The sequence below is a fragment of the Tamandua tetradactyla genome, chromosome 1 (assembly GCF_023851605.1).
Source record: "Tamandua tetradactyla isolate mTamTet1 chromosome 1, mTamTet1.pri, whole genome shotgun sequence".
Lineage (NCBI taxonomy): Eukaryota > Metazoa > Chordata > Mammalia > Pilosa > Myrmecophagidae > Tamandua > Tamandua tetradactyla.
The window spans coordinates 184627468-184647258 of record NC_135327.1 but is presented as its reverse complement, the minus strand read 5'-3'; the positions used below and the strand labels follow the sequence as shown (position 1 = coordinate 184647258).

The window sequence follows — 19791 nt, the reverse complement described above, 5'->3', positions numbered from 1 at the left end:
TAGAAAGATTCTAAAAAGGGGGCCTGTCAGATCAGCACTTACCTTGCACATAATAAACTATAAATACTTAATGAGGCCAACAGTGATGACTAATTTGATCAATAGTGAACATGAAGACAGCATTCCACTTCCATGCACTATCAGGATGGATACCAAGGGAATGGAGAAAAACCACATAGACGAGACACTTGGCTATCCCTGTCTTACTTTCTTCATTCACCCATGGGTCATCCCCCAGTGATGCAGCCCAATGTTCCCAGAGCGGGGACTGAGGTTGTTGTGAGACTGTGCTAGAGAGGTTCTGACAGCTGATGTGGAGGGTGCCAGCTATTTCCTCACTAGAGTCCTTTGGCCATGCAATTTTAATGAGCTCAACCTCAAGAAAGGAAAAAGAACCCTGGGACCATGTTGAATTATTCACAGCTTCAGCAGGGTAAGGCAGAGGAACCCCTCTTCCGAGACTAAGTGATAGCTACTCATTGATTTTTCCCCCCTCTTCATGATCCCTAGGTGAGAATCCAGTTTAAAAAATTTAAAAGAAGAAGAAAATCTATCTTCTTAACTCTGAGTTCGTAAATAATTAGTGAATGTGCAAATTACGTTTCAGTTGACATTCCAAGAATAATTTTGAGGCCTTGAACTTGATTAAAAAGAAAAAAAAAATCTGAGTTTCATATACAGATGAAACTAATTTTTAATGGATTAATGATCATAATCAGAGTGGTCTTGTTTAGTATCAGAATAAAACTGGTTGTTAGCCTTGGCATTTGAAGGCCACATAGATACATGATTCATGTGTTTATTAGATGCCTATTGTGAATTAGCTTTTGAATGTAATGAATATTCCTTGTTTTTATCTATGGAAAGAGAAATATAGGCTCCACAAAAATATATTTCATTCTCCCCTACACATTAAGAAAAGCTTGTTTTCCAGAATTTATCCCATATTCTTCGCACACCGTTAGTACTGATAAATATTCTTTCAAATCTTGACCACACTCCTCAGAGTCTCAATCCCTCCCCAAAACACACCCTCAGTAAACACTAGACATACAAGGCCACCCTAAGAACAACCAAAGACATTAGCCAGATCCATAAAGCTCTGACCAGGAATTTTAAACACTTAGGATCCCAGCTCCTCTTCTTCAATTTAATGAGAAAGCAAAGCAATTTTTAAACTGCACATTTCTGTTAGCTCTGCCAAGCTGTTCATGAGCTGGAATTCAAACTTTAATCATAAACCAGAGTCTCTACTCATTTGGATGCAGAGAATTAATTTACACTTCCTGGAAATGAAAAGATCCCTTGGGGATTGACAACGTGGGAGGGGAAAGGGTAGTGTGTAGTACTAGTGTGAAGCACTGACAGTCCCAGCTTCGAGCGGGGTTAAGGGGAGGGGTGGCTCAGTGTTAGCATGTCTGCCCCGCACCCCCCCCCCCCCCCCCGCTCGCTCACACACACACACACACACACACACAGTCATTGACAACACCGTGGAGGCAGAGGGCCGAATTGCCACTTGTCAATAACAACTTAGGGGCCCTTTTCCCTGATCCCCAAGAAAAAGTGCCCATGAGCTGTAAGGAGGAAGTAGCTTGTGTATAGTTCTTTTTCCTTATTTCCTGGAAATGGTGCAGCATCAAGAGTGAAGCAGTGGTATGGTGTGGCATAGGGAATAAAAATGCCAATGTCAGTCAAACTCCATACCCATTTTTAGCTGCCTCTTGGGTGCAGAGGCTTACACACACCAGACACACCCGTGACTGCTCAATTCTAATTTGGCATGAAGTGCCCAAGCAAAGAGCCTCAAGGAAATATTACATAATAAGTCTCATTTTACCAATGTGAGCTCAGAAGTAGGACCCGTGATTGAACTACACCGAGCACCTGGTCATAACACCCAAGAATGCTTGATTTTCATTGCTCAGGTTTCCAGATTTCAGGTAAGCCAACACAGAACACATCATGAGACATTCATTAATTCTGTTATCAACAGCTACTTATGGGCTTAGAAAGAGGAATGGGGTCACATCTAAGGTTTTATCATGAGGGTTGAGGGTATCGATTTGGAAGATACAGCCTAGAAAGGACAGATGAAAACAAAGAGGAGAAAACAAGACCATTCAGAGGCAAAATTGCCTAAAAACAAATAAAGATGTAAGGGCTCCAGCTTTCAAATGAATTTCATTCCAAAGCCTCATTTATAAGTCAGTTACTTAGAATTCAGAACCCATTTCCCAGAGAAGTCATGTCTGTTATAAATGATGATTGGGTTTCTAAGCTGGTCCACAAAAGTCTATTTAACTACTAATGTAGATGAAATACTAAACATTTGCAATGACAAGCAATAGGAAAAATTGTGTTGTGATACCAGTAATTAAATGAAAAAGAAAAACAGAGTAGTGGAAAATAAATAGTTTTCTTTCATTTCTTTTGAATACTAGTGCTCTTGGATGGAGAGGTTAGTTAGCCTGATTGCTTATGGAGCGAGGCTTTTCATTTCTTCAGATAATGAGACAGTGGGTGGGTATGTCTATGGGGGATGGAGGATGGAGAAGGGCAATCCTTAGGAATAATGAGTAGAAAAAAAGACCTATTGGGGAAAACGGACAGACACAGAACATGGAGGGGAGAAGAGGGGAGGAGGCTTACTTCACAGGTATGGGTGGGGCTCCATGGGCGAGGAAAGAGCACAAATGTTGCAGTGACAAGGGTTAGTGTTCTATTTCCACTTCTCTTATTGGCTGTGTGGCTTTGGGTGAGGTACTTAACCTCTTTAAGCCTCAGTCAGCTCACTGGACACCGCAAATGACTGCATCAGATGAATGCCTGCACACGAGACACCATGACGCAATGTGCCACCCAGATCCTCCTACAGGGACCGCTGAGACGCAGAGTATCACCCACTCACATTACCTCCTCCCAGGGGTGGCCTACATCCAAGGAGTGACCAGCATAGAAATGTAAAGGCCTGGCTATCTTGGTCCACCTGCAGAGAGCCATTCCACGACCAGGACCCTCCAAGGGATCAGCCACGCCTGTCACGGGGCCTGCACCATGGCCTTACATTTCCCTCTGTGGAACCCGCTTCCTTCCCTTCCAGGGAAGGTCCGAAGGAGGCTCCTTAATAAATATCCTCCTGCTAAATTCTGCCTCAGAATTTGCTATGCAAGAAATTCAACCTGCGACAGCCTGGCTCAGGGTGGGAACAGTGTCTAGACCCTTTCCCTGCAGCCTCTCCTCACCTGCACAGGGCACAGATCAGCAGAGCAGGTACAAGTAGCACTTCAGGTAGCTCTGAGATTGGGGCTCCTGGGAGCCCAATGGACAAAGCGGCAAGGAAGGATCTGGGTGATTCAAGGGAATGTGTATTTCTATTCCCCTGAAAATGGTTGGAGCATATGGATAACTGAAGTTTGCTTTTAATTTCTGAGTGTCCATAATCAAGAGGTTATAGTTTGGAAATACAGCATCATATTTTTGGAATTGCTCTGTCCAGTATGGTAGCCACTAGCTATGAGTGGCTATTGAAACTTAACTTAATTAAAATTAAATAAAATTAGGAATTCAGTCCCTTGGTAGCACTACTTATATTTCAAGTGCTCAAAAACCATATGCAGCGCATGGCTGCTCTAATGGACAGCACATATTTATAGTACATTTCCACCATCATGGAGAGTTCTACTAGTCACCGCTGTTTGGAATATGGAATTGTAAAGGACCTAAGAACGTTTGAACTGTATTCTACCCCAACCTTCCATGGCAGGTTCCTGAGATAGATATGCTCAGAGAGTGAAGCAAGAGAAGTAATACTTTATTTTTATCTAGGGCTTTGGCTCCAATCCCCACATGGAATTCTGAGGAGCAGGGCTAAATTCCAAAGAGAAATACTCTAAGTAAGCCTGAATGACCCAGAACCATGCCTACTTCCAAGTTGAAACTAGAATCATATGTCATAGAAAGGCAGAGAACATCAGCCCAAAAGCCTAGATATGGCAGGGGGTCAGCTCCCAGAATCACCTGAAGGGGCACTTGCTATGTGCCCCAGATATTTTCACTCAGTGTGGTAACTCCATCACTAAGACAGTGGCCAATAAAATGTCCTTAAGCATGACCCATTCATGAAGCCTTTTTCTTAGTCTTGAACACGGGGGAGAAAGAACAGAGAAATCTAGAGTTCCTCCTGGAAGCTTGCGCAGACAGTCACTAATGAAATAACTTGCTGGGAAGTGACAAAGTCTCATCATTTCATGGTATCTCCAGATCACCCTTACTCACTCCACCTTACCTTCACTTAGGATCTGGGTCTTGTTTTCTGCTCATTCCATGATCCTGGAGCTTCAGATTCACCTTGCTTCCCAGACCTCCTCCCTTGTCAGGACTTAAGTTCCCCTTTTTCCTATGGTTCTGGCTGCAGACCAGTCCCAGCAATGCTTGTGCTCAGCCCTGGCTTCCAAGACCTCAGCTGAGGCCAGGCAGAGCCTGAGCCCCACCCCACCCCCTCTCCATCCCCACCCAACTGGTAGATTTTAAATTATCTTCTAGGCCAACCTATCACCCTGAAATCCTTGTTCCTTCTTTGTTGGTAACACAGAATGGGCAGAATCCACGAACACAGCCAGTATCACCATGGGCACTGTGGGGAGAATAAGGAGTTCTTTCCCCAGCATGTCAACTCCACTACCTCCCTTCAACCCTAGCTGCAGCCCTTACCCTTTTATCAGGCCATCCCCCCTTTGGGATGTGTGTTTTCACTTCAGGAATAGCAGAGGATTTGGTCATAGTAAATACTGGAGACTGCAGCCTTCCTGAAAGGCAGAGCCAGGCTATAACCATTAGAAGAGCTTAGTTTTGGCAGTCCCCTCAACAATTTCAGATACAAATGTGCTCACGCAGTATTATCTTTAAAGCTCTGACAATGTTACTTTTAGACACTTAGGACATAAGTCTTTTTTAGAGACTCATGTTATTATCTAAATTACATTTTTATTGGACCCAACTGATAGAGGGCTGCTCCTGCAGCTACTATCCCACTGAGGATCTCAAACACATGATTTTCTGCTCTGAAACTCCTTTCACAATATGCCACACTATTGTCATTTGATAAATAATACTCCCAATCACTTTATATTCCCACCCTGTAAACACACGATGCAAGTTCCCATCACACACCCCTGTGCAGACAGCAAACCCAGAGCAGATCCACAAACACATGCACAGTCACATATAAAGCAAACTCACCACAACACCTGCATAGGCAAATAGAAAAACCCCAGAATCAATGAAATATCATTTCAAATACTTTGCCCCAGACCCCATGGCTGATGCACCTTCTGTTTTCAAATAATAATAGTCCCTAATGTTGGATGGCATCAGGTTTTATAGACTTACTGAGAGATTTTGCATAAATCATTTTATTTAATTTAAGCCTTATAATAACTCTCAGGGCAAATATTACCACCTCCACTTTAGAGGTGAGTGCACTGAGTTCAAAACACTTAAATAATTTTCCCAGGGTCATAAATAGAGAGTGACAGACTGGAATTTGATTCGATTTTGCCTGGTTTCTGTGAAGCTTGGAGTCAAAATGGAGAACTACCTTGAAGCCACATTATAAAGATTTGAGAGTAGATATTAAAGGAATTCTCCCAAATAACACACAATGCTAAAAGGAAATACACGTCACTTCTATGCTACATTATTCAATTAACAAACCGAAGTAGAATTAACAAAAAGAGAAAAAGCTATAACCAAATAGAAAGTCAACAAACAACACACAACCAAAACTCCTGCTTCTCTATGAATGCTAAACGCAATAATCTATCTCCCAGCATTCCACTCTCATCCAAAGCCCACTCATGCTCTCTCCTCTCTGGGCCTTCTCTGACAACTATAGCCTACACCAATACCATCCAGACCAAGAGTTCTTTAGCGCACTACTAATCAAGATTCCCGGGCCCCACTTATACAGGCTATTCAGTGCGTCAGTGGTAGGACCCAACAATTTGCACTTCTAACAAGATCCCAGGTGATCCTGGTGTTATCTGTCCATGGATCACACTTGGGTAGCACTGTTCTAAACTCTGACACGGCCTTTACCACATGATGTAGAACATGATTACTTTTTCTGATAAATCATCCTGGTTCCCAGTCACCTGTTTTCCTCTCCTTCTGATCTTCAGAAGAGGCCTCACCCCAAAAACCCAGGACCATTACTGACCATAGGATGGAGCTGCTTCTCGGGCTAAAATGGTCTCCCATGTTGTTCCAAGCATAGTGTGCCTGCCTCGTGTACCCCCATTCTTATTACTGGGCTTCACTCTTGCTGCTTTTCTCTATTTCTTGTTCTAGCTCTCTAATACTCCAGATTTCTTATAAAATTGGGGCCTGCCTTCTTTTGACCAAGCCTCCTCCCCAGAAATGAAACCCCAAGGTAGTACCCACTATAGCCATACCAGCTGACCCATTGCTTTGATGTCAGCTGTCTGCCTGCCCAGATATCCATGCCTCACCTAACCCAGGTTACCTGTTGCTGAGCTTTCCCTGCCTGCTGGAGCACTCACTCTTGGTCCTACTCCTCCTTCTCACAGCTGTAGCCTGCCTGGCTTGTAAACTCTGACTGTCTTACCTATTGCAAAAATGGATTGCCTGCCAGATGAACTTCCTTTCAGCACCGAGAGATGGGACAGTTCACTCAAAAAGCCAAGAAGTGCAGGGCCTAGACCTACCTTTCCCTTGCTATAAATAACAGTCCATGCCTTTGTAATACGGTACTTTTGTCCTATATTTTTATTTTAATTTCCCTGTAGTGAATTCTTGCTGATTTAAGTTAGGAGGTCGGGACCCATGTTGTGTTCATGTCAGCATTAGCCTGCATTCTTTGACTATCCAATAAACATTAAGTAGCATGCAGTCTGATCCCTTGCGTGGTTGACACCTGGAAATATTTCATCAAATTGGGAAAGCAGAATACCTTTTAATATCCCCTCCAGCACCTAACATGGAGTTTCTCACAGAACAGTCACTCCATGAATATTGAATGGGCAAATGAACAAATGGATGAAGGATGCCAGTGAGGTTGTACCCAGTTCTCTTTCATGGTGTCCATATCTGTGTGCTTGGCTGGAGAAAAACAACTTCCAGTCTGCAGAAACTGAGAGAATGCCTTCAGGCCAGACTTCCAACTAATCCCCAGCACAAAATTGGACATGCACATTCAGATGAATTGTGGCTTTAAGACAGCAATTATATTCTCAGATCGTTTTTAGTATGTGCACATCTTTAACAGGGAAAGGTTCTCCCCAGCTTCACTCCACCCCCAATCCAGGACTCCTCCTTTCCCAACTTCTAAACCCATCTCAAAAATAAACTCCTGGTAGCAGGTCCTCTTATCCACTCCACTTTCAGCACGACCCTTAGCCAGGCCAGCTAAATAAGTAGATGGAATCGACAGCTGCATATGTGTTATGATTTTAAAGTGTCTCCCCATGCCACCTATAATCACTTCATTTTCATTCTTTTGTGTTATGTCTCCTGAAAAATAAAAATGCTCTCTGAAGGAGGTAACCCAAGAAGTCATTAACACCTTATCTCAAACGTGTTCATCAAATCAGTAAACTTATTTCCTAGCAGAAGCCTGAGAGATGGGATATAGGAAAGGTAAGTTTTGACAAGCAAAGAGAGCTATGAAAGAAAGGATATCCTGGAACGAGTTAGCGCTAACAAGAGCAGGTCTAGGTAACAAACTGCATTAAGGAGTTCATGTTCTCCGCCTGGCTTGCTGCAGAAATACCCCTGGAGTTCTAGAGGACAGGCACAGGGCATCCTGTGGCTGCAGCCTGTGGGTATCCTGAAAGGTTTATAATGTTCCTTGCAGGGGTGGAGTGGGAACAGAGAGACAAGGAATGGTTTTCAAAAGCAAACCTTTTACATTATTGGGCAACATACAGTGATGCCCTGTTGGTTGAGTTTCTGTACTACGAAGCTTTCACAATTCTGGAACTGGTTTCTTGCTAGTGATGACCCCCACGGATGCCAGTCTTGCAAGCAAGAGGACGCTCACAACAGATTGTACACAGTAAGAGCTTCACATTGGCTGAGCTCGGATGTGGAGAGAAGGAAAATGGCTGACGCTGCAGGGGAGCAAGCTTCTAATGTCTTGGATGTTTACCTCATTAGGCTGTTTCACATAACATCAGCCAAATAAAAAGAAAGAAAAAATAGCTGGAAGGAGTCCACTGGAGTCTAGGCCTGGATTCTGTGTCCTCATCCTCAGATTCCTCGAGGCCCAGGATGGGAGCTTACTGGCTTGGTTATCCCTACCTGCAAAACAGCCATGACAGTGCAAACTGGATGCCTGGGAAGAAATGACAAATCACCGTCAGAGGAGCATTACAGCAATTATGAACAATGAAGTGGTTACGGTTATAACATGTTCCTTTCAACCCAAGCCTTTGGTCTACAACATTCAACTCTTTGCAACTAGGGCTGGCTGAGGAAGGTGGGACCTGGAATCCTCCTCAGCTGGGGAGACCAGAGGTTTGAATGGGAAGAAAGTCCAGAGAGCATCTGTCTTATAGCTGGACAGAATGAGCTAGGAATTGCAAGGTCAGACCATTAGGAAAGGAAAAGACAAGCAAAGAGTCAACGTAAGTCCAAGGCCAGAAGCTGATATAAATGAAGAAGAGCAAGGAACCATCTGTGGCCCAAGAAGTGAGCACATATAGGAGGTGGCCAGTGAGAGTCATAGCATCATAGCACCAGACAGACTGGGGCTCAGGGACAGGACACGCTAATTCTGGAAACAGGAGGGAGAGGATGGGAGAGGCCATGTGGGGGTCCAGGTAGGGCTTGGCCCAGCAGAATCAGGTAAGAATTTAGTGCCAAGATCCACTCCAGAGCAGCAGGACACACTGAGCACGTTACACACACTGACCTGGGGTAGGGGCTGGTTTTCCAAGACTTAGCTAACCCACAGGCCAGGGTGAGCAGCCTCGGTGTGGGCAATCAAGAGCTTCAGGAACAGGGAGCCAAGTGTGTCATTCGGGCGACTGCACTAGGCAAGACGGCTCCACATTTTGACCTCTTGTCCCTCTTAATAATGTGTCCACTGAAATGTCCTTCCTCATCCACAAAGTCTCAGTCTTCATCTCTGTCTCTCTCCCTTTCCTCCTCCCTTTTGAATCTCTTCTCTTCTCCCTCCCTCTTGAATATACATCTTTAGCAATGACCATACCAGCTACCCTGAATCAACCTCCCTCTTTCAGCCAGGATTGACTTTCCCTGACGTGCTCTGCTTTAGGGTGGATACTCGGTGCTAAAATTCTTTGCCCCAGTGGTGCAATGACCTGATGCTGTGGATTTAAGGCACAGCCCCATACTATAGAAGGAAACACCTGTTTAGTGCGCAGTTTGTCTAGGGTAACAGCTGCAGGGCTAATGTGTGAGTATGTTTGTTTGCAGTTGTGGGGTGGAGGATGAATGCCCTGGGGAGGTTGAGGTGGGGACAGGAATGTCAGAGGGAGAGGTATGATTTCTCTCATCTCTCTCTTTTCTCTCCCCTTTCCCCCCTACCCCCTGCCCCAGCCAGCTGGATATGTGCCATGACAATCCTATCTAATTAGTTGAACTCTCAGTCCTGACAGAAGGAGGCTTTAAAAAACTCTAGCTTTCTTGGCTCTCAGCCTCTTGAAAGATAACAGAAAGGATCTGATTGCAGGCAAGTGGAGTCCCAGTTCCCTGATTCTCACTGCCAGGGGCAATCAACTGTGAGCTGAATCCTCCATCTTGAAAACGTCAAAAAGGATGAGAAAATCTGAGCTCATAAACACAATGACTCCATTTCTCAATGCTCTGACCCTGATGAAACCTCAACAACTGCTGTCCAGAGAGTCCCTGCCAAGCAGATCAGGAAATGGAAGTGAGGGAAGAACATCCCTTCTCACCCTCTAGTGGGTACCTGCCCCTCGGCCACAGGCAAGCTCTGCTGCAGTCCCCTACCAGCCTCCCTGGGGACACCTGCTGCAGCCTCAACCAGCCCCATACATCCCAGTTCCTTCTCACAGAAGCACTCACCTCTCTCCAACACCATCTTCCTCAGCCTCCTTTCTGGGTTGTTCAGGTTCCTCATCTGTTCCAACTTCCCTCCCACCACCTCCTCTTCCCCTGAGGCTGGGCGAGTGCCCAGGCCCCCAGCTGTGCTAAAAGGGCATCGAAAAGGATGCTAGTGGCAGGGAGAAAGGAAATAGAGTCACTCCAATGGCTTCATGGGCTCTTGGAGATTGCAAGAGGACACAGAAGTCTCCCAACCAGCGCTGCAATCTTAGACCTAACTGGAATATGAAAAGCCTTTGGGGACATATTCTTGTGAGGGAAGGAAGCAGCACCATATAAAATGGCACTACAGTGCCAGCCTGCTTCCCCTGACCCCTGTTAATCTGATTCTGTCATATTCAAAATATCAAAACCAGGTGGACCCATCTGGAGAGTGGTACTAGCAATCTTCTGTGGCTGCCTGCTCTGTCCTGGCTGGCCCCAACCCTCGCCTGTTCTGCTCCAGCGCCCGAGGCAGCAGGAGGATTTGGTTCAGGAGACCAGAGCACCTGGAGTCCATGGAGGCTGGAACCAGGCTGGGGGAAGGCTGCCCTACCGCTCTGCCCTGCTCTGCTCATAGGGAGGCAGCAGCTGGTAGGAAGGCTACATTGGCCAGACAGCCAGACTTGGGGGGACTGAGGGCCGAATCCCAATTCCAGAATGAGTGGTACCTTCATCCAGGGGGGCCCAGTCAGGGCCGGAACGAGGAACAGATACCCCCCCAGCAATCACCATCCACGCCATAGTCAGAACCTCTCACCAACTCACTAAGACAACTCATTATTCCAACCTTGTACCCCACAGACCCCTGCGTATGTGCACACACTCACCCAGGTTTGATTCTCTGGCCTTTACTCCCCGTGATGTTTACTGTATCTTTAGGCTTGGATTTGCAAGTCTGGTGACCTACAGATAATTTTATTCTTTCACTTGCTATTCACCGTACCATAAGGTAAATGAGCTCAGAGCCCAACAGTTAGGCCCCCCATTGGTAGGATATACTGTTCAAAAGCCACAGATAGTTTTAAATCAAATTTGATTTTTTTCCCTAAATCAATGGTTGATGATCAGACCACAATGCAAAGTCCAGATGAAAAACGTATAACTACCATTCAACCAAAGTCTGAATGTTTGCCAGAAGTTGTTTCAGAAAAAACAATCTGATTTGTTTCCTTAGTCAATAATTCTCTACTGAGAAAATTTGCAGAATGTAAAATATTATGGTCAAATAACAAAAATTATAACCAATCTAGTAACAGATGAATTTATTTGATCCAATTTGTAATATTAAAGAATTGGGGACTCTCAAAACAATCAAGAGTCTGATTTTTTTTTTCATTTCCAAAGTTTAACCAAAGGACTTCACTGACCTCTAAGTGTTTCTATGTTATTCCAAAAGCGGGGTCATGTGCCCATGTCCCACCTAATGTCATGACTATCTGACCTCTGAAAATTAAAATTGACCTTTACTGTGTTTCACTGTTATGTCAGCACTCCCAATTAAACTTAGCACCGACTTCAAATGTGACAGATGCTCACCTGCCCCCTGGCTAAAAATAGCTGCCGTCAATGTCAGGAATGGCAAATGTTCTCTGCCTGCTTAATGGCCCATTAGGCAACGTTGTGAGAGACACAGTTGAATCCCTCAGCAAAGGGTAGCTTCAACATGCCCAGACAGTGCCTGAAACCTTTCCATAAATCAATGGTTGAGATGGTTTTCATCTGTTACAAATAGATCTATTAGCTCCCCCACCCCCAGTTCTCAGCATAAGCTGCACACTAAATTTTACAGAACCCAGTAGTGCAGTACAGTTTGGGAATAAGGATGCTGGAGACACACAGGACTTAAAGAAGATCCAACAAACCCTGGCATTCAGCACTGTTCTCCATCTCTCCATATTTTTCTGTGATGCCGGAATGGGGTAATCTAATTGAATTCCAGATATCTACGGTAGATACAGCCAAAGGAGTTCTACCAGGTTTCCCCTAAAGCGCATCTGTGCAATTTACACCAAAATAGTTCCCTATCTTGCTGAACATTTTGCACAAACTGTCTTAATTGCTTGAAACAATTATACTATATTGTAATTACCTCATTGCCTTGTAATTATTTGCTTTGTGAATGTATCTCGCTGCCCCCCGCCCCCCGCCCCCCACCCAGCCTCCTCCACACTAAGACTTGAGCTCCTTGAAAGAGCTCCACATTCACTACATGCCTGGTATATAAAGAAACTCAGTAAATTTGGCTTTATTGAATTAATTTGAATTGAAGCTGCTGTGGCAATAGCTTCTTCCTTTTTAAATTCTGAATCCCACTATGACCCCCATAATTTAAGTTAGATTGAAGTGGTTAATCAACAGGACTTATCATGTATCTTGAAAATACTTTTAGGCTCTATTAAATAACTACACTGTGGAAAACAAGCAGTCATTGATATATATGTGGCTTCTTACATGTCTACCTCTAAATGGAAATTAATAACCCAGATTAGTAATGTCTCTGAGACAAATCTCACATTAAAATTAAATAGTACGTGGTGTACTTAGCTCAGTGCCTGGCACACTGGAATGCTCTCTAAACATTGGCTTTCTATCCCTAGGCTCTGGCTTGTGTCTAGTAATGGATAAAGCTCGTAGAGAGGCAACGCTTTCGTTAATGACTTCTATCCTCTGACACCTGCTCCAGTATTTCGGGCCAGTAGCATTTAGCAACAATTACCAGGAGACCCAGCCACAGTATTTTTTTTTTTCTGAAACCAATGAATAATTCTTTTGCTTAATTTTGCTTGTCATACTCATCCTGTATCCTCAAGTCAGGGGACTGACAAATGTCAGAACAAAAAGTGGAATATACCTGGAGGGTCCAAGGCAAGCAAAAGAAAACTAGGGCCCAAATAAAATTCCCACAGCCTTTGTCACAGAAATGGAAAAGGTGATCCTCAAATTCATGGAGAATTTCAAGAGGTCACAAATACCCAACACAGTCTTGAAAAGAAGAATAAACATGGAGGACTTACATCGCCCAATTTTGCAAATTACTACAAAGCTATAGTAATCAAAATAGTGTGGTACTGGTATAAGGATAGATATATAGACCAAAGGAATAAAATTGGGAGTCCAGAAACAAACGCATACATTTCTGGCCAATTTATTTTTGATAAGGGTGCTAAATCCATTCAATGAGAAAAAGAATAGTAACGTCAACAAATGGTACTGGTGAAAATGGATTTCTACATGCCAAAGAATGAAGTTGGACCCCTACTTCTCATCATATACAGAAATTAACTCAAAATGAATCAATGACCTAAATATAAGCGTTAAAATCACAAAACTCTTAGAAGAAGGTATAATAGAAAATCTTCACAATGGATTCTTAGATACGACACTAAAAGCATAAGCAACACAAGAAATAGGATTTTATCAAAATTAAATGCTTTTGTGCATTAGAGAAGATTATCAAGAAAGTAAAAAGACAGCCTAAGGAATGGGAGAAAATAGCTGCAAATCATACATCTAATAAGGGTTAATATAATATATATATATATATATGGAACTCTCGTAGTAACAATAAAAAGACAGCCCAATTAAAAATGGGTTAAAAAAAATGGGTAAAAACATGAATAGACATTTCTCCAAAGAAGATATACAAATGACCAAGAAGCACATGAAAAGATGTTCAACATCATTTTCAAATCAAATCAAAACCATAACCAGATACCATTTCACATCCACTAGAATGGCTATTATAAAAAAAAAGCAGAAAAGAAGTGTAGATAAAGAGTTGGAGAAACTGGAACCTTTGTGCATTGCTGGTAGGAATATAAAATGGTCCAGACATGGGGAAACAGTTCAGTGCTTCTTTAAAAAGTTAAACATAGAATTACCACATGACTCAGAAATTCTACTTTTATATATATGCTACAAAGAATTGAAAACAGGGACTCAAACAGATATTTGTATGACAATGTTCACAGCAGCTTCATTCACAATAACCAAAAGGTGGAAACAACCTGTAGTCATCAACAGCACAGAGAAATAAACTGTGGTATGTATATACATGCAATGGAATATAGTTTGGTGGTAAAAAGAATGAAATTTTGATACATGCTACAGCATGGATAAACCTTGCAAGCATTATGCAAAGTGAAAGAAGCCAAACACAAAAGGACCAGTATTGTGTGATTCTACTTATATAAAATATCTAGAATAGTCAAATTCACAGGCACAGGAAGTAGAGCAGAGATTACCAGGGGCCAGAGAGAGGGGAAGGGGAACTCGGGTAATTAAAAAAATATTTTGGTAATAGATGTGTTCTAATTTGCTAGCTGCCAGAATGCAACACACCAGAGACGGATTGGTGTTTAATAAAAGGGGATTTATTTCATTAGTTCTTCAGAGGAAAGGCAGCTAACTTTCATCTGAGGTTCCTTCTTACATGGGAAGGCACAGGGTGATCTCTGCTGGCCTTCTCTCCAGGCCTCTGGGTTCCAACAACTTTCCCCAGAGTAATTCCTTTCTGACCTCCAAAGGCCTGGGCTAAGCTGCGAGTGCTGAGATAAGGTATGCTGAACTGCTTGGGCTGTACTACCTTGCTCTCTCTCATTTAAGCACCAGCCAATTAAGTCAAACATCATTCATTGCAGCAGGCATGCCTACTAACTGACTGCAGATGTAATCAGCAACAGATGAGGTTCACGTACCACTGGCTCATGGCCACAGCAACAGAACTAGGTGCCTTCACCTGGCCAAGTTGACAAGTGAATCTAACTACCACAAGATGGTAGTGATGGTAGCACAACATTGTGAATGTAATCAATGACACTGAATTACATGCAAAAAAAAATGGTTAAAATTGCAAATTTTGTTAACATATATATTTTTTAAGTTGATTAGGCTACAATAAAGAAAAGAAAAATCTTTGCAGCCTAAAGGTCTGCCTTCTTTAAAGTTTACCAAATAAGGTATCCTTAATATCAAGAAACAAAAAAAAAGAACCCTCCTTTGCGTCTAACCGTAAACCAAATCTTAAACGTGCAACATTACATGAAAAATGCTGGAATAAGAATGTAATGGCAAAAGTAACCACAGTAGCACGAAGCTTACAGACAGTAAGAGTGTGCCAGCGTGCAGAACTATGCCAGCAGTAAAGGAAAGCTTTCCTGACACAGACAGGCAGGTGTATTCCCATGGTGCAGAAGAGTAAAAATAGCCATCTAACTCCATTTGCTCATTAAATCACCCTGTCATCACAGTTTAAGTCTCTTAGGATCCATGACCAAGAAATTCCCTATCCAATTGACACAGATATTCTGATCTTTGCTGCAAACCAGGGTCCCGAAGCCTATCATTCTAGGATAATCAGACACTTGTAGGTTGAGAACCAGATCTTACTCCTTAGTGACCCACCCAGACACAAAGTCTCAACACAATGCAGCCTTGCAGCAACCAGTCTCACCCTTTACAAATGACAACACTAGGGACTAACCGGTTACCACAATAATATTCCAAAATGACAACACTAGGGACTAACCGGTTACCACAATAATATTCCAAGCGACTTGGAAACAGGCTAGAGTCAAATCCCAAGAAGTGGTTTGGTCAGGTAGTTGAAATCTTAAATGCTTAAAGGCTGGTGAAAAAAAAGATCACTGTTTAATTGCTTGGGGCGGGGGGGGAGAGGTGGAGAGCGTATTTATTGTGTCTTTGTGTGCATGGTTTTGTTTTGTTTTTTAAGTTTTGAAACAAACTCCTCAAAAATCTACAGTGCAATCAAAGCCAGCTGAGGCAATTCTGATCCACAGACACTGGCCCTTTAAAGAAATGTCACACTGTTCCGAGATTGTCTACAGACTTCAGAAGGAGGCACATCCATCTGTCTGACCTGGCTGTTGAGAGGCATCCAAACCTCCGTGCCCCTCAATAGTTCACATTACATACAGTAGCAGCCAAAGAGAGAAATGCAGGTGTACTTACGCAGGGCATGCCACTCATCCTGGCGGATAGTCTTCGTGATGTTGAAAGTGAGGTTCCTGGGGATAGTTGCTGAGGAGTAGTGGTATTTGATGTATGTGCATCGTTCAATTTCTCCTGGCAAAAGGAAAAGAGAAACCAAATGTTAGGGATGAAGCATCACATATGGAGCAGTTCTGGGATCCATATTGGACTTTTATAGAAAGCAGTAACTTAAGATCAGAAAGAACGAGAGTAGAATTAAAATCAAATCATTGATTTAGATATAATAACACACATCTGGGACCACTGAAAGGTGGGATAAGCCAAGATTTAGAATGACACCAGCTTGCTAAGACGGTAGTGCCATGCTTGTCTAATCTTAAGAAAATCAACTTTCAAGTCAAAAGAAATTCAGCGTCGAAAGACATTAATAGTTTACAACGTGGGCCAACAAAGAGAAGCTTTCATCCTTACTGGTGTCATTTGTGCCTTTAGCACATGATGTCTTCAGATGTTGAGCAAGAGGGGTCTCCTTCTCTTTTCTCTGTTCAAGTCCTCCCAACCTCATTTATGATCATAAAACATTCACATACAGCCCTGTCTCTTTGAACCAGTGTCTTCTCAGGTTTCTTGGGGGAAATTGAGGTCACTTAACAGATGCAACACCTACCCAAAAAGGAACGTGTATCTACTGATACACGTTATTAACCCATGAACGCTTCTATGTATGCATATCTAAGCTATATATAAAAATAATAAAACTTTTAAATAGCCAATAAGTCAGCATAATTTAGATCTGCTTAATCCAATTATCTAAATGTACCTATATTTTAGAGCAGTGGTTCTCAAAGTGTGGTCCAGGGTGGTACCAGGGTCAGCATCCCCTGGGAACCTGATAGAAATGCAATTTCTCCAGGCTCCACCCCAGACCTACGTGCTCAGAAACTCACAGGTGGAGGCCAGGATTCTGAATTGTAATAAGCCCTCCAGGTGAGTCTGATGCACAGTAAGTTGAAGGGCAGCTGCCTTAAGGAATATAATAGAATTGGCTACATATTAATCCATACATCCACCAGGGTTGCAAATTCCAAAAGGTAAAAAAAGCATGATTAGCAAAGGTCTTTCCTAGTTACTTTTGGTCTACTGCAGGCATTTCGATTGGTGCTTCTTGTCCGTGGGATTTTAAAACTCAGTGGCAGGGCATTATGAGGAATCAGGAAAACGGTGATTTTTAAAGGTTAGAGGTTTTGAAATTTGGTTTTGCACCTGAATGGATTTTGATGGTAATCCATTTTGCACCCCACTGATTTTCAATTTATAACTGGTGGCACCTGATTGAATTGTTTGACCCCTGGCTCACTGTCAGTAGGGAACCTGGCAATTGGTGAAGTGCAATAATTTAGACAGTGCCTCATGAACCCAATGTGTTATTGTAAATCATATATGGAAAACTGCCAAGTTCCCAGTTATTGGCAGACACTCTTCCAATGGGACAGACACTGTCCAAAGATGTAAAATTCTGGAAAAGTATTAGGCACCATTTTCCTGTGCCTTCAATTTTTAACTTCTCTTAGCCTATAAATATAGTGAAGTCCCTCACATGTCTCCAGGACTCTGCCTGACTGCACCTCCCCCCTCCTACTTCTGCCCTATCAGTCTCCTTCCCTAACTTGCTAGTCTTCTTGAAAAAGTAGTCTACCACTCAGTCTTCACTGCCCCAACTTGCAATTGCACCTAAAACTGGCACTCTCCAATTGCCATAACAATTTCCATTACAGCATCACCTCCCAGCCAGGCTAAAATGTCATAAATCTCAGACACTTCCAATGTCTCTTCCTTCCTCATGTTTCCCCTCCTCCTTGACATCCAACTAGCCACCAAATACTGTCAGTGCTACTTCAGAAATGCACCTGGAATCCAGCCTCTCCTTCCATCCCCACTCTATAGCAGTTGTACTAATACAATTATCTATACCAACAAACAACTCCATTTACTTGGGACTCATTAGGTAGGAAAGACTGTGTCAAGTACTTTGTAGACCAGTGGTTTCCAGGTTTAATCACGTCACAGCACACATAGGAAACGATGTTGTAAGGCATCTGGGGGGAAACAGATGCTGCCCCAGATCCTGTCCAACCTCCCTGAGGACCGAAGGAACCACTATTTCCAGTATACCTGTAACCCATTAATAGGCTCAGGCCGCATCCCACCAGCTGGAAAATGTTATGGATTTAATACTTTATGCAACCCAATTAAGTAGATGTTATTATTACCATCATCCCTATTGCACAAATGAGAAAACAGATGATCAGGAGATTAAGCAACTTGCCCAAGGAAATGCCAGGATTAGAACCCAGGATTGTCTGGACACTCTGTTCAGAGAGTCTCCTCCATGAATCACCCTCCACATTGCTGCTTAAAGTGTATTTCATTAAACAAAATGTGATCGTGTCATTGTCCTGCTCAAAGTCTCCTGTTGATCTCTTTTATAAAGCAGGATAATCTCCACTCTTCAAGCATTAAGTCTCAGCCACCCCTCCAGCTCCCCTTTGGTTCCAACCCTCACATACTCTAAAGTCCAGCCGGTGAACCTTCCCAATTTTCCCTGAATATGCCATTTCCTTTCATGACTCAGTGCCTGTTCTCCTCCCTGCCTTCCTTCACCTGATGAACTTCCATTTATCCCTAAGAAGCGGCTGAAATGCCAACTCCTCAGCAAACCTCCCTTGCATCTAGAGCTGCATCCAGCAGTAGGTGCTCAGCTGGTATTCCTTCACTTCTCTCCTCCCCACTTCTCTGTGCTCCCACAGCCCTTACTTCTGTCCTTACTGCAGCAAGCACACCAATGGGCTGTGATTTATCTGTTTACATGCTTTGCTCCCCCACTAGATTATGAGTTTCTCAAGGACAGGACGTTGTCTTGTTTATTCACCTTTATCTCCCCACTCCCTGGCACAGGGAAGCACCAATAACATATACCTTGAAGAAAGGGAGGAATAATATGAGATGCCCTTTGTTAGACTATAGTGGACAAGGAATCCAACTGCTCTTATTGCATGCAAGGGATTAAAATAATTGAGGCAAATTAGAATGTAATGAATAAAAGGAGGCAATTATCGCAGAACTAAGAGTCTATAGTAAACACCTCTTTCCCGACTGGACAATGTAAGGAGAAGCTTGTCAAACACAGTGAGGCAGAAGGAATCCATATAGGATCATGGAACAACTTCTCATTGTACCTGATAAACGCAATCAAAGGTGCAACTAGGTCAATGCATTTTTTAAAAAAAGAAGGAAAAAGTAAAGAGGAGAGGAAGATATAGAGGGTAACGTAGAGTGGGCAAGTTGTATCTTGCACAAGGCCATCTCCCTGGGAACACCTGACCACTGAAATCCAGCCACTAGTCTGCTTGCCAAACTTTGCACCCTACCGGGATGTCCTACACTCAATGATTTCACAATCAAACAAAATGCAACCCTAATTTAGCCTAGGAGACATAAAACAAGATCCCATTAGTGATGGCAGGTTGGTGCCTGTCACTGGGGCCTGAGAAAAGCATCTGATTTCTTGTTTAAGGTCAGGTTCTATCAACTTGGGCACAAACTCAACAATTTGCTGCAGTTTCCAGGCGGGGTAGAGTTGGCTCTCTGAGCCTCCCCCACCCCCATCACCAGTCCCCTGCCCAGCACAGGAAGAGGCCACCTGACACTCAGCAAGAGGAACAAGGGCCAACCAACAGGCAGTGC

The 19791-nt window shown here is 43.2% G+C and overlaps 1 protein-coding gene across 1 annotated transcript in view; it reads right to left on the bottom strand.

Moving 5' to 3' along the window:
* TMEM178B (transmembrane protein 178B) overlaps window positions 1-19791 on the bottom strand; it is a 388508-nt gene that overhangs the window by 259004 nt on the left and 109713 nt on the right. The window contains exon 2 of the mRNA XM_077147874.1: window positions 16066-16179. Coding sequence (XP_077003989.1) covers window positions 16066-16179 — 114 coding nt within the window. The remainder of the gene's footprint in view (window positions 1-16065; window positions 16180-19791) is intronic.